Here is a 14203-nt window from a genome sequence, read left to right on the forward strand (position 1 = left end):
ACACAAAACAAATAAAAACCGCCTCAAGAGTCCTGAGGAATAGCCGGATATTGAGGTGCATGTCAGCACTCCTGTGAGGTGATCAGAATTCAAGATAAACCAATAAAAAAAAATCCAACTGTAGCAGAGTTGTGTTTGTTGTTTCATCTCCATGCAGCCTGCGGGGATCCACACTGACAGACAGGAAGTGATAGCAGAGCAGCCGCTGTCATTCACAGAACAACCCAAGTGCATCTTATTGTCATGCAGATGACAGTCTGAGCTTCGGCAGCCGCACAACTGCTTTTTATTTCTGTCAACGAGGCCGGATAAACATTTAAATGGTAGCTTGATCATTTTAGCCGTTATTAAAGATCCTTACATGATTTTGTTGTGTATTTTTAGATGTGATGGCTCCAGTGGTGCTCAGTCTGCCCACTGCTTTGGTCCTGACTGAAATATCTCAACAGTTATCGGATGAGAATATGAAATGTGACATTCATGATCCCCTCAGGATGAACTGTAATAACTTTGTTGATCCTCTGAAGGCCAAAACACACTGGCTGCGAACCACATGCATCACAATATATGCTCCTATTATATTCAATGTTCAACCCCAAACTGGCGGCAGCTAGATGCACATCAGCGCTCCTGGACGTGTGTTCCTCTCTCTCTCTGCTACATACCAGCGCCCATAGCAGCTTCTTTTCTCTGCTCCCATAGCCGCTCGACTCCTCTTCTCATCATTGATGCAAAGACAACTCTGTTACTGTGTCTCAAGTGTGACGAAGACTGGATGAGGAGAGACTTGTTGAGGGCGAGCTAAATGACCCATAATCCTAAGTCATAGCTCTGGAGATCTGCACTTCAGGTGAGAAATTACCTTTTCTGAAGGGTGTCCATGCGTGATTATTAGCTAATGCAGAGGCAGGAGACGTGCAGATCTTTCAGTAAAGTAATAATAACTTTGTTAGCTGCAGAGCAACGTGTCCATTGTGTGCTCGGGGCAGTACATGACACACTGTTGTGTTTTCAGCTTGACTTCTCATCAAGTGTCATCTAGGGCTGCCACTAACAATTATATTCATTGTCGACTAATCTGTCGATTATTTCTTCGATTAGTCGACTAATCATTTCATCGAAAAATGTGTTAAAATGTTGAAAAATGTCAGTCTGTCTCGCCCAAACCCCAAAATTACGTTATCTAATGTCTTGTTTCATACTCACGCCAAAGGGTTTTAGTTCACTGTCACGGGAGTGTGTGTGTAAAGCTGCCAATATCTGAAAGTAAGAAGCTGCAGTAGGAGTATTTTGGGGTACTTTTATAGTACTTTTCTATGAAAAATGACTCAAACCGATTAGTCGACTACTAAAATAGTCACCGATTATTTTAATAGTCGATTAGTCATCGATTAGTCGACTAATCGTGGCAGCCCTAGTGTCATCATCAGATCAACGTTCCTTCATACTTTGCTTTATGACCAAATATTTGCATAACCTTTGACAATCCCATCAGCCTTGTACTTTGTGGTTACTGCTAAAAATCTTATGCTAGCATTTTAACACGCTAAACTAACAGTCAAAATACATGGACACCGTCGCAGCGTGACACATCTGCTGCAGCATTCCCATTATAATCAACTGAAGCTGCTACACGGACCACAATAGCCACACCTGCCCACGTGGGCACCTGCTTAACTTTGATTTTACTCAACAGGTCTATTTTTTTCTCTACATGCTACATTAGAACTACCTGAAATTGTGTAAAAAAAAAAAAATTTTGTTCAAAAATACTACAAATGCATATCTCATTGTACCAGACGCAATGCAAAGCAGCAGAGCAACCTAGTGTGTGTTTTTACATTACACATTAAAATGAATCAGTCAGATAGATGCATCTTTTTGGTAATAATTTCAGTACCAGTTAATTCAACCTACTCTTCCAAACCCTCCATAATCAGCTGCATTATCACTCAGCAAAACTCAAAACACACACAGTGAAGTTTGCCGCAACCACACGCTGCAAAGACAGAGTCTGCGTAGCGGGTAAAAAACCCCGCTTCACTCCGCCTACATGACGCCTCATGGTTGTCCCGTGTATTTCAGCTGTAAGATGGTAAACATGGTAAACATCAGACCTGCTAACCATCAGCATGTTAGCACGCTGACATTTAGTTCAACCATCACTGAGCCTAAAGCATGACTGTAGATCATGGATGTATAAAGAAAACTGGATACAGCATCAGAGGCAGGGCCACATTTATTCCTACAAAAGTCACTCAGTGGCACATGAAGTCAAAAAGTTCGTCTTCCATGTGTAAAATTACGCTGATTTCCCGTCTGTTTCCACAGAGCTGGCGCACTGGAGACTTTCGCCAGCCGAGCTGCCAACTCCCGGCTCAGCCCTCCGCTAACAGGGATAAAATGATTTAATCTTGCGGTTCTTCTAGACGTTAGAAATGTTATCGGACTGAATGGATCAAATCCTCAAAGTGAAACGAGTCATTTCATTGAGGTTGTGACGCTAAAAAAATGAACCCACGAATATAAAGACGTCTCTTTCACAATGTTAGTTGGAAAGAGGTGTTTCTGGGCGCCATGGCACCACGTGATGGATCCGGACGTTGTAATTCCACTGTCTGGCTACTATGCTGGCTTCAAAGCCCGGTGCTGTTCCTGAGGACTTGGTGTAGACTCTTGATATGATGCGTTCAGGCACAGTATAAGTGTACGTCACCCACGTCTTGGCAGCCTTCAGAGGCCAACACAACTGTAATTAGGTGCATAAAATGGGAGAGAATAGGCTTAAATAAAAAAGCTGTAATGCAGCCTGAGTAGACAGCTGTACTGATTAAAATACAAGCAGATCTGTTTCATCAGATGAGCACGAGATGGACTGAAACACCATTTGTGTGAACACATAAAAGGCTAAAAGGTATCATTTTTAACCGAGCACACAAGGACCTCTGTCGTCTCTGTAAATAAATGCAATATATGGCTCTGTGTATTAATCTTCTTTATTTAGAATGTCATTTCTAAGCTTTCTTATCTAGGCTTTGTACAACTCTTCCATGCACTCAGAGCTCCACATGGGTTACTGTTAGCAGGGGTGTAACTATTTAATCCAATTTAATCTAAATGAAATGCATCATAAAATCTCAATCCTCCAAAAAGGTGTAACAGCTCTAAAACTGTAAAAATGGAAACAGAAATTGAAGTGTTTGATTTGAGATTAATTAAACACATCCAGCCTCACAGCGAGGCGTGGAAAGGGAAGCGACGTCTACGGTATTTTGAAAGCCGAACCTCGGTTTATAGCAGTTTGCATATGGGAGGGAAGATGAGTGCATTCAGGAACACGTCAGTGCAGGTGGACAGCACATTGACTTTAAGAGAAATGAAATGTGATGTTTTAGCCTTCATACACTTTGCAGTTTCAAAATCAGAAGCAGAGACCATGATGACAGCGTAGGAAGCAGTGCGTTCAACCAATCAGCTGTAGGAAATGTTCGTGTTGGGGCGACAGAGAGAACTGTCAATCACTGATCATCCAGTTGATTTAAAAAGGCTCCTTTCCAAGCAGATATCATTTGAGCCTTTCCTAACAACGAACCTGAGCGGACATTTGAACTTGTTAAATGTGGTCATGACTTATAACATTAACGGCTGCATTATATTTCAGTCCATTATTAGCTGGAGTCAGGATTGGGATATAAGCTGTCCCGGTCAAAGTTAATATATATAAACACTAGAAGATCCACTCATTACTAAAAGTGTGTGTCATATACAAACTAAAGTGATGGTCAAAGTTGTCACAGTGAAATTTAAGGTGTGCTGATGGATTCACGTCATCAACTCATGCATTGAGTAACATTACAAGTTAACGTTCCACCTTAAAAGTCGCCGGCAGTCGGCCCAGTGAATGAAGTTATTTTTTCTCAGACTCCAGCTGCTGTGAGAGGCAGCAAAACATCCTTTCATTTTATAGTTACAGTTTACTAATAAAACTCTCCACAGTATGAACAGTGGTTACATGAGCCTCAAAACCAGACACAACTCAGCCCTGAGCAGAGTGACCGTCCTCTACTGACCAATCAGACTGCAGTGTTCACAGCTCCACCTTTTAGGACCAGATCTGTGTGCTAGGTACCCCAACAGAGGGGGGACCAAACATGGGGACGCTAAGGAACGCTTCTGTTGGTACCATCCACAACTTTTACTGTGGATGGGAAAAAAGCGTACTGAACTGAACTGAACCGTACTGCTCGGTGGAAACCGGGCTTAAAGGGATAGTGCACCCAAAAATGAAAATTCAGCCATTATCTACTCACCCATATGCCGAGGGAGGCTCAGGTGAAGTTTTAGAGTCCTCACATCACTTGCAGAGATCCAAGGGGAGAGGAGGTAGCAACACAACTCCACCTAATGGAGGCTGACGGCGCCCCAGATTCAAACGTCCAAAAACATAATTGAAACCACAAAATATCTCCATACTGCTCCTCCGATATTTTGTGGTTTCAATTATGTGTTTTTGGACGTTTGAATCTGGGGCGCCGTCAGCCTCCATTAGGTGGAGTTGTGTTGCTACCTCCTCTCCCCTTGGATCTCTGCAAGTGTTGTGAGGACTCTAAAACTTCACCTGAGCCTCCCTCGGTATATGGGTGAGTAGATAATGGCTGAAGTTTCATTTTTGGGTGCACTATCCCTTTAAGTATGTGAGGGGGCAAAAGTTGGGGCATCGTGCACATACTGGTGCACCCTGTCGAATGGTGTTTCCCTCCTGATAAAATTATGTTTCCTACACCACCAACACCAAAAATGACTCTGGTGATGTGACTAAAGAACATTTCAGGCTCATTCAATCTGAATTTAAGACAATTTAATACTTTGTAAGGACCTGTGGCCACCCTGGTATCGTGGTTCCTCTGGTGATTCCCACCCCTAGTTATCGGCTCATTTTGTCGGGAACCTTGACTGCAATGGTACCAGAAAAGCACCAGGAACTATCCAAAAATTGAGTCGAGTTGAGTAGTGTCATGCTGTACTGTGCACTAGAAATGGGTTAAAAAATATGACGAAAGTTCCAAGTTTTTGATAATTAATGCAAAGGACGATATCTGAAAAGTGCTAAAGGTTCAAAACCACCACTGCTGAGGCAGGTGAGCATCCTACTGAGGTTTTCAGAAAGGCAAAATGGACTATTATTGATCATGTCCCTAGTTAAGATTGTCTGTGTCAACATTCAGTCTTTAAAACTTTACATTTTAACATTTAAACTCATCTCTTTTCAGTGTTTTAAGGAGTAAACGCCTCCGGAGCTCCACAACAACCATCACAGGACACTAAAACTCCTCAGTGCAGCCCAGATTACTGCTGACGGGGAATGAATTACAGTCACTACAGAGCTCAAGGCGGGTGAGTGTGAGTGTGTGTATATGTGTGTGTGTTTCACAGCCGAATGGGAATCCTTCAGATCAACAAATAAACAAAGCAGCCGGGGCAGGCCAGCGTTCCTCCTGTCAGCAGCATCTGCCAGCAGCAGGGAGGATGCTTCGGTTTTTCCTGCCTCGTCTAATCCTGCATCCACAAAAAAAAAACCCTCCTTCTGGACATCCTCCATCTGTTTCTCTTTTTTTTTCTATCTCTGTCTCTTTCAGACTCTTTCAGCCTGTGTCCTCTGCTGTCACGTCTAATTCCTCCCTCTCAAACATCTCTTTCCCCCACTTCACCTCTCCACCCATCTTCCTCCATCTTTGTCTCTCCTGCGGATGACTTATTTAAACCCCAAAAATGATTTCACAAGTGGCAATATCCCCTCAAAACGACTAGAAAATGGAGCTCAGAGTGGCTCGTCAACCCTCGGCGGTCCAGCCTGTCAGCCTGCAGTGTCCCTGTCTTATTTGGGAGCATCTTGACCCACGCTCTCACACCTGATTCATTTTGACATCATGGGTGTTTTCCCAAATTAAATGAGCAAACAAAGCCTGCAGATGCAACAAAAAGGAGGATTTACAGAAGAGGCTCCTTTTCCCTCACGCCTTCACTGAGTTGCTGCTGCACATGTAAATAGTTGCTCTCTCGTTTAATCTCCTGCAAAAACAAGGACTGGATTAAATGGTACCGAAAGGAGGAGGAGGAGGATGGAGATGGAGGACACACTGCTGCTGCTGCTGCTGCTGCTGCCTCCCTCCTCCTCCTCCTCCTCCTTCTCTTCATGTCCCCTCCAAAATAGAAAAAAAATCTCATCTCTGTACATCAGCACGGTAAATATCAGCAGACAGACAGGGAGACTGGGAACAATGACACCAGCTGGGCAACAACAATAGGAAATAAATATCATGTGGCAGGCAGGCGGTCTTCCCCTCCATCTCTATCTCCATCTCCATCTCCACCTCCATCCATTTAAACATTCCTGCTGTGTGTCTGCTGCTGTACAGGCTTCTTTGTGGCCTCCACACCTGCATCTGACTGCCTGTGTGTGCTCTGAATGTCAAAAATATCTCATTCCTCTCTTTTTATTTTCATGTTTTCCACCTCTGATTGTGAGGATGTGAAAGATGGAGCAGCTGTAGGTGTGAGGTGTAGCTGCTCTCTGACTGTGTGTGTTTCATGATTGGCCTCCAGACAATAAAAGCTGCTTACCTTCTCGGCTCCTCTGTGTTTCTTGGCCGCCGGCGTGTCGTCATGCTGCCGCCTGACAACAATAGCGCCGCCGCCGCCGCCGCCGCTTTTAACTCCACAATCCAGCGCGGTTTTGGTGGCAGCGCCGCCGCCGCCGTTACTCCCGCTATTGTTATTGTTTACGTTGTTAATGTTGCCGTTATCTCCCGTGATCCTGGAGTCTGGCGCGGCGCTGTGGCAGTGTCCGGGGCCGTCGCGGCACAGATGATGCTCGGACAGGGCGGACGACGGGAGGAAAACGGAGGGAGGAGGAGACGAGCCATCGCCGGGCTTCTCCTTCCTCGTCCGGGCAGGAGGAGCGGCGGCTGGAGCGGCGGCGTCCCTGTCCCTGTCTCTGTCCCTCTTCCAGCCCCGGATCACGTTCTTCCCCTTCCTCTCCTCCTTGCCTTTGGCGCATGTCGCAGGAGAGGCCGTGGTCACTTCGGAGACGCCGTTGTTGTTGTTGTTACTGTTGCCGCTCCCGCCGCCGTCCGCGTCTCTGCTGACCGCTGAAATCATCTCCAGACCTTCTCCACCGACGCTGCGTCCTTGAGCCTCCCGACGCTGCTGCTGCTGCTGCTGCTGCTGCTGCTTACCGACCCCGACGCACACCTCGCCGCCGCCGCGCACCGCGACGGCAGCCGCTGAGTGATCCGCCGCCGCCGCCGCCTCCGGTTCCTCTCGTCCCTCCCGGCCGGCTCGGCTGCGTTTAAGCGCGGATCTCCTCGGCTCCGACCCGCCGCTGCCGCCACCGCCGACAGGTCCCCGGGTCTGGAGCGAGGGCAGGGCCGCGTGTCTGTCGGCTGAGCCAGCGGCGCTGGAGGAGGAGGAGGAGGAGGAGGAGGTGATGGAGATGGAGGAGGAGGAGGAGGAAGAGGTGGTGGTGGAAGAGGAGGAGGCGGAGGAGGCGGTGTGGTTGGGTGACAGCTCCCTGCAGTCCGTCAGCAGCCCTCCATTCTCCCCGGCTCGCAGGAAACGGTTCATCTCCTCCTTTCCTTGTGTCCTTTGTCGATCTTCACAATAATCAGCATTCAAGTCATTGTCAGCCCGCCAGCCCGCCGCAGTGTGGCAGCCAGCGCCGAGCTGTAGGTGGACACATGCAGGTCTGTTATAGGCTGCTGGATCAGGCCTGCTCCATCACAAACTACAACACAGGCTGAATGACAGCTGGCGGTGTCTGACAGAGGCACAGGGGCTCCTGCAGCCCAGGTCCCGTCTGAAATAAAATAAAAAAAGAGATGAATAAAATTTTTAAAAAATCATATTACAGTTCAGAAAAACTGCGCATAAGAAAAAACAGAAATATCATATAATATGAATTATTATGTTTATATTCTCTGATAATATTCCATAGAGTGAATAAAGAGTTTTATCTGATTTCTCCCCATCCTGGATAATCCTTTGATAAATATGCCAGAAGCCACAAATCTGATTTTTTTTAAATGAATAAATAAATAATCAGATTCGTGTCAGACAATGACACGGGTTGGCCACAGGGGGCGCTGCTGTGTTTGCTTTATTGTTCAAACCTCTACTCAGGTGCATCTTACTGATGTCCATGACATTTAAAAGACTGGTGCATGTTACCAGCTGCTCCTGTCTGGATTTGACATCACACAATATTCCCATAATCACCATGCTTTGGTGAAACTATTTAGGATATTTTATTTGTTGCAACACCTGTGACAAACTGGATATTGAACTGTCATTGGCCTGATGCTAATAAAACAGCCCTGAACACATCCTGAGACCCTGCGAGGACACCTCATTTTGGGTTTACTGCACCTTATAATCTGCTTAACTTTGACCAGTTGTCCTCATTTGTGGACACTTTTTGTGCCATCTAGTGGTAGTAAGAGCACAATAACTAACTAACAATAATAATACATTTTATTTAAAGGCGCCTTTCAAGGCACTCAAGGTCCCCATACAGAACAGGTAAAAGACAATTAGATTTAAAAGGGCTAAATACACATCAACACAGTAAAATGTGAAGTCTGCAGCAGAGCAATGGCAATCAGATAGAATAGGCCTGTTTAAAAAGGTGTGTCTTCAGGTGGGATTTGAAAATGGATAATGAGTCAATGTTCCTGATGTCTGGAGGGAGGGAGTTCCAGAGGGGCTGAAGGCTCTGGACCCCACGGTGGACAGACGGGCAGAGGGCACAACGAGGCTGATGGAAGAGGCCGACCTGAGTGTCCGGGAGGGAGTGCTGATGTGGAGGAGGTCAGAGAGGTTACGGATGGCCTTGAAAGTGTGGAGCAATACGCATATGGGAACAGATAAAAATGCATATCAAGGCCCCAAGTATATACATTGATACTCCAATTTGTGAAAATCATGCTTTTACGCCTGGCCTGAATGATGTAGTTTTTTCTGCTTGGAGACAGAGGGGCATCAGTAGTGTGAGCGATTTATATATTGAAGGGAATTTTGCCTCATTTACACAACTACAAACCACTTATAATATTTCTGCCTCAAGCTTTTTCAGATATTTACAGATAAGAGATTTTGTTAAGAAAAATGTACCAAAATTTGAAGTTCTGAGCAAACATGATGTTCTTGAGGCAATGAACCAATTTAACCCGGCCACACGTGGGGCGGTTTCCCTTTTTTATCGAATCCTTCATGAGAGAGCTCTGCCGAGTACGGAGGTTTATAAAAAGGCATGGGCAGATGAGTTGAATATTGAGTTGAATGACGAGAATTGGGGGGAATGTCTTCGTAATGTTCATAAATGTTCAGTCAACGTGAGACACAACCTTATACAATTTAAAATACTACACAGACTCCACTATTCACAGGTGAAGCTACACAGATTTTACCCTACTGTTTCACCCATGTGTAATCGATGTAAATCCATGTTAGGTAATCTTTCACATTCCTTCTGGTCATGCAGTAAACTTCACTCTTACTGGAAAAGCATTTTTCACTGTTTTTCTGAGGCTTTTGGAAAAAGCCTGGCACCCAGCCCACTTGTAGCGGTTCTGGGAGCTACAAGTGTTCTACCTTCTACCAACAAATATGAGAAGAAGGTTATTCAATTCGGGATGGTGATTGCGAAAAAACTGATTTTACGTTTGTGGAAAATGGACTGTGTACCGACATATGACTTGTGGCTGGGAGAAATGTCCAACACACTACATCTCGAGAGACTGAGGCTTTATAACGAAGATAGAGGAGAGGTATTCGACAAGACATGGGACCCTGTACTGAGATACCTTAAGGGGCACACTTAATGCTTCACTGTGCGCAGATGTATATGAGTTTGCATATACTTCACTTTATTCTTCTATTTGTTCATAAATGTTTTTCTTTAGTCATTTGCCTTATTGTCTTAACTATGACCATGGACTGATATCATAATTTTAGATGTGCTATGTTCTGTATGTTATCTTTCTTTCTATGCTCTTCTTTTCCTTCTGCTCTCTGTCCTTTGAAAAATAATAAACATATATTCAAAAAAAAAGAGAGTGTGGAGCAGAATTTTAAAGTCCATGCAGTATTTGATTGGAAGCCAGTGAAGTTGTGGTAGTATAGGTGTGGTGTGATTGATTGATGGAGTTCTGGTGATGATACGGGTGGCAGAGTTCTGGACCAATTCTAGGGAGACCAAAGAGAAGGGAGTTACAGTAATCCAGGCGGGATGTAACCCGAGTGTGGACCAGGATGGCAGCGCTGTTGGGGGTGAGGGACGGATCAAGACGATTCATAATGCGTAGATGGAAATAGGCTGACCGGGTAATGTTATTGATGTGGGTTCGGAATGAAAGAGTGCCGTCAAGGATGACACAGACTCTTAACAGAGGAGCTGTCAATGGGGATGGTGAAACTGGACGTGTTAGTGAGGGTGGATTTAGTGCCAACGAGGAGAACCTCGGTTTTAGGAGATTTGAAGAAAACCAGGATTTTATTTCCTGTAAACATTCACAGAGGGAGGAGGGCAGGAAGGTGGAGATGGGTTTGGTGGAAAGGAAGAGCCGAGTGTCGTCCGCGTAACAGTGGAAATGGATATTGTATTTATGGAATGTGTGACCAAGAGGGAGGAGACAGATGATAAACAGGATGGGACCGAGGACAGAGCCTTGGGGAACACCTGAGGAGAGGGGAGATGGTTGGGATGTGAAGGTTTTCAACTGAATGAACTGAGTGCAACCAGAGAGATAGGATTTGAACCAGTCCAGGGGTGTGTCAGATATACAGTACCAAATGATGCTAGCCTGTCGAGAAGGATGGTGTGGGAGATGTCGCAGGCTGCACTCAGGTCAAGGATTGATGAGAATGGTTTATAGTCTGGAGTCAGCCGCCAGCACTATCACCGTGTAAAAACAAGATGGCAGCCATCTCTGCAAAGTCAGTCTGCAGCTGATCCTGACACAAAAGTGGACAAGGAGATCTGTGTTTCAAACACTGAGCTTTAAATACACAGGGGATGATTACTGACTACACACAGGTGAGTGGAACAAGACACAGGTGAAGTAATCAACAGAGGCGGGAAAACTCAGGAAGTAAAAGAAACAAACACAATGAGAATACATTTCAAAATAAAACAGGAACCTGACACAAACACATGAACATAAACTTTATTTACAGTTTGCACACAAGAATCAACCTTCAGCTGTTAACAGCCGACAAAACTAAAATTAAGCCGTATGATGTTTATTTTTTAAAGATAATTAAAGTCATTATTTTGACTTAAAAGCTGTGTTCAGGCTCTAATTTTATTTGTGTACCACTATTTTATATAAAAGCCAATTAAAATGCATAACTCTTAACTGTTTTGATGTTTTAACAATTTTATGATTTTCATTTTTTTTTTAATTTATGGTTTTGGTTTTGCTGATGTTGAGGTATGATGCTTTATGTAGACATTATGTTTACATTGTAATGTTTTATACATTACAATGTATAAAACTAGCATGTAAAGTTTTAGAAATATAAGAAACAATAGAAATGTTTTATAGAAATTTAGAAATATAAAAATATGTGCATTATGCTGCATTAAAATCTATATAACTCGTATGTAAAGTATTAGAAATATATTTAGAAATGTAGAAATATAATACAGAAATTAAGAAATAAAGTATATGTGTGTTATGTTACGTTACAGTGTAAAAAACTAATACGTAAAGTTTTCAAACATATTTACAATGTAGAAACTAATGTTAAGTTTTTGAAATATTTTAGAAATATGACAGTATAATACAGACATTAAGAAATACAAAAATATATGTATTATGTTGCAATGTACAACACAGGATAAACATAAATAGAAACAACAATAATAATTATGTACGAAATGTGCATCATCAAAGCAACACAATTTTGTGTTTGAAAGATGCTGTATGAATAAAGTTTTTTATTATTAACTGCATGATAAGGTCATTAATTCTCTCAAATGAACTTATGTGTGTAAGTATAAGACCAGGCTTGTCTGTGTCTTATGGTGGAAGTTGTAAAAGTACAAATACTACAGTGTTAGAATACTATTTTATTAGTCCTGCATTTAAAATATTAAGTAAAAGTACAAGAGTTAAGTTTCAAAAGTAACTCCTTATGCTGAGTGCACTATAATATATAGTTATTGATGTATTAATGTGTTCATCACTTTACTGGGATGTGAAGCTAATTTCAGTCACTTCAGGCCTCCTGCTGATTAGCTCAATACATCATCATTTATTAGTTACTTAATATTTTCTATTAATAATATCAGAGGATGTCGACACATATGAAGCACTTACATTTAATGGTTTTTAAGAGCTTTTCAAAATATTTTTTTTAACCAAATTTAAGACTGTTTTTTGGATAAATCATCTATTTATTATTCAAGACTTGCAGGTAAAGGTAAGTAGTATTATGTGGTCCTGTGCAGAGGGATGTTATGTGCAGGAATATGGTTATTAGAGTGAGTCGGGTTAATCTACATTTTGCCAACAGATCAGTGCAGGTGTAAGTGAGTCAGTAAGTAAAGGACAGCATTAGGTTCAGTGGTAAAGATCTGTAACATTAGAAATTTAGACTTCCATGCAGAAGAGCTCGACTCAGTTTGAGAGAACATTATTAAAAGATAGATAAATTGAATTAGGTAGAATATTTACGTCCATTAGGACCTCACAAATTCAAATTTAAGACTATTGAAGGATGTTTAAGGCCTGATATATATATATATAATTAACCTTTAAGACTTTTTAAGGACCTGCAAACTATGCACATACAGTAATAAGCTGTGTGGCTGTGAGCAGTGTCTCTGCAGCTGTAGGAGCGAGTACATTTGTTGTAAATGAATTAGACTGAAGAATTTATTGGAAGTTATTGGAGCTGTCGAAGCTCTCAACGGTTCATTTCTGAGGTGGAAACAGCCAGTGTGGGTTTTTGAAGGCTGACTGATATATTAATATTTTAGTTTCAGAGTCAGTATTTTGTGCAGGCATTCAGAAGAGTTTTGGAGTGGACCTCATTTATCCTGTCTCCCAAAGGTCACATAAATCTGCCGCCTGCTCTCATTAGAAGCAGGTGGCAGTTTAACGTGGTTCTTCGTCAGGTACATAGGTGTGTGTTATTGGGGAAAAATCCTAATAGCATGCACAGATGTGGTTACAGCGAATGTAATATGTGCACCCCTTCAAGCATAATATTAGGAACATCTCTGTATTGGACCGTGTTGAAAGAAGTATCAGTAAGAGTCTTTACTGAGGTAAAAGTAGAGGAACACTAACTAGCACTAACGGTCAGAATTCAGGAGGCAGGTATTTCTTTCTCAGGAATTATTGCAGGAACTCTGATACAAAGTTGGCAGGAAGATGAATCATTGGTGGGTGTGGTCTGTCAACACATTCTCAGTCCGACCTCGTCACATATCGATGTTTGGTCGTGGACTTTCTATGTCTAGATATGACGTCCAAGGTACCCTGGGTGTGTTGGTTGATGACGTTCTGGGACGCCGTGTCAGCTTCAGTCTGTTACATGCATTGTCTGTTTTCAAAATACACTTCTGTTTTCACAGGAAATGTACAGTTTACATACAGTCTCTTTCAAAATAAAAGCACTACGTCTGTACAACACCGTGAATTGATATTTTTTTCCTTCAACAAATGTACGTGGTTGAGTTTGGCCAACACGCACATTATTAGGTTCAGGAAAAGAACAGGGTTTGGCTCTACAATCACACAGGACACGGACACTGGCATCCCAGGTGAAAGTTGTAACTCTGGTTTGGTTGAAATAATTAATAATAATAATTAATTCACCCAGTTAAATGTGAAAATATGCTGGCTATATACACACTCTTAAATGACTGTTTCTATAAATGGAGTCTGGTGGCTTGGTGATGGCAGTTTTGGGGCTGTTCTGGTTAAACAAAATGTTATCCCTTAACAAAAGGTCTATCTCTGTAGGGATCCTTCCCATTATGTGTTCAGATACTTATAATAACATTGTGAGCCTGTCAGTGACAAAAACAGACACTTTCAGTGGACATAAATGGACAGTGCACATAGTGGTCTCGCTAAGCACTGGACTAATTTAAAAGATTCTGGTTCCTATTTGTCACTTAGACACAAAAACA

At 42.8% G+C, this 14203-nt stretch overlaps 1 protein-coding gene across 1 annotated transcript in view; it reads right to left on the bottom strand.

Annotated features, from left to right (window-relative positions):
- The window catches only part of znf608 (zinc finger protein 608), an 86919-nt gene extending 79154 nt beyond the window's left edge, over window positions 1-7765 (bottom strand). Inside the window, exon 1 of the mRNA XM_033620017.2 lies at window positions 6622-7765. Coding sequence (XP_033475908.2) covers window positions 6622-7623 — 1002 coding nt within the window. The 5' untranslated portion in view covers window positions 7624-7765. The remainder of the gene's footprint in view (window positions 1-6621) is intronic.
- Window positions 7766-14203: the final 6438 nt, after the last annotated feature.

The sequence above is a fragment of the Epinephelus lanceolatus genome, chromosome 9, assembly GCF_041903045.1.
Source record: "Epinephelus lanceolatus isolate andai-2023 chromosome 9, ASM4190304v1, whole genome shotgun sequence".
Taxonomy (NCBI): Eukaryota; Metazoa; Chordata; class Actinopteri; order Perciformes; family Serranidae; genus Epinephelus; species Epinephelus lanceolatus.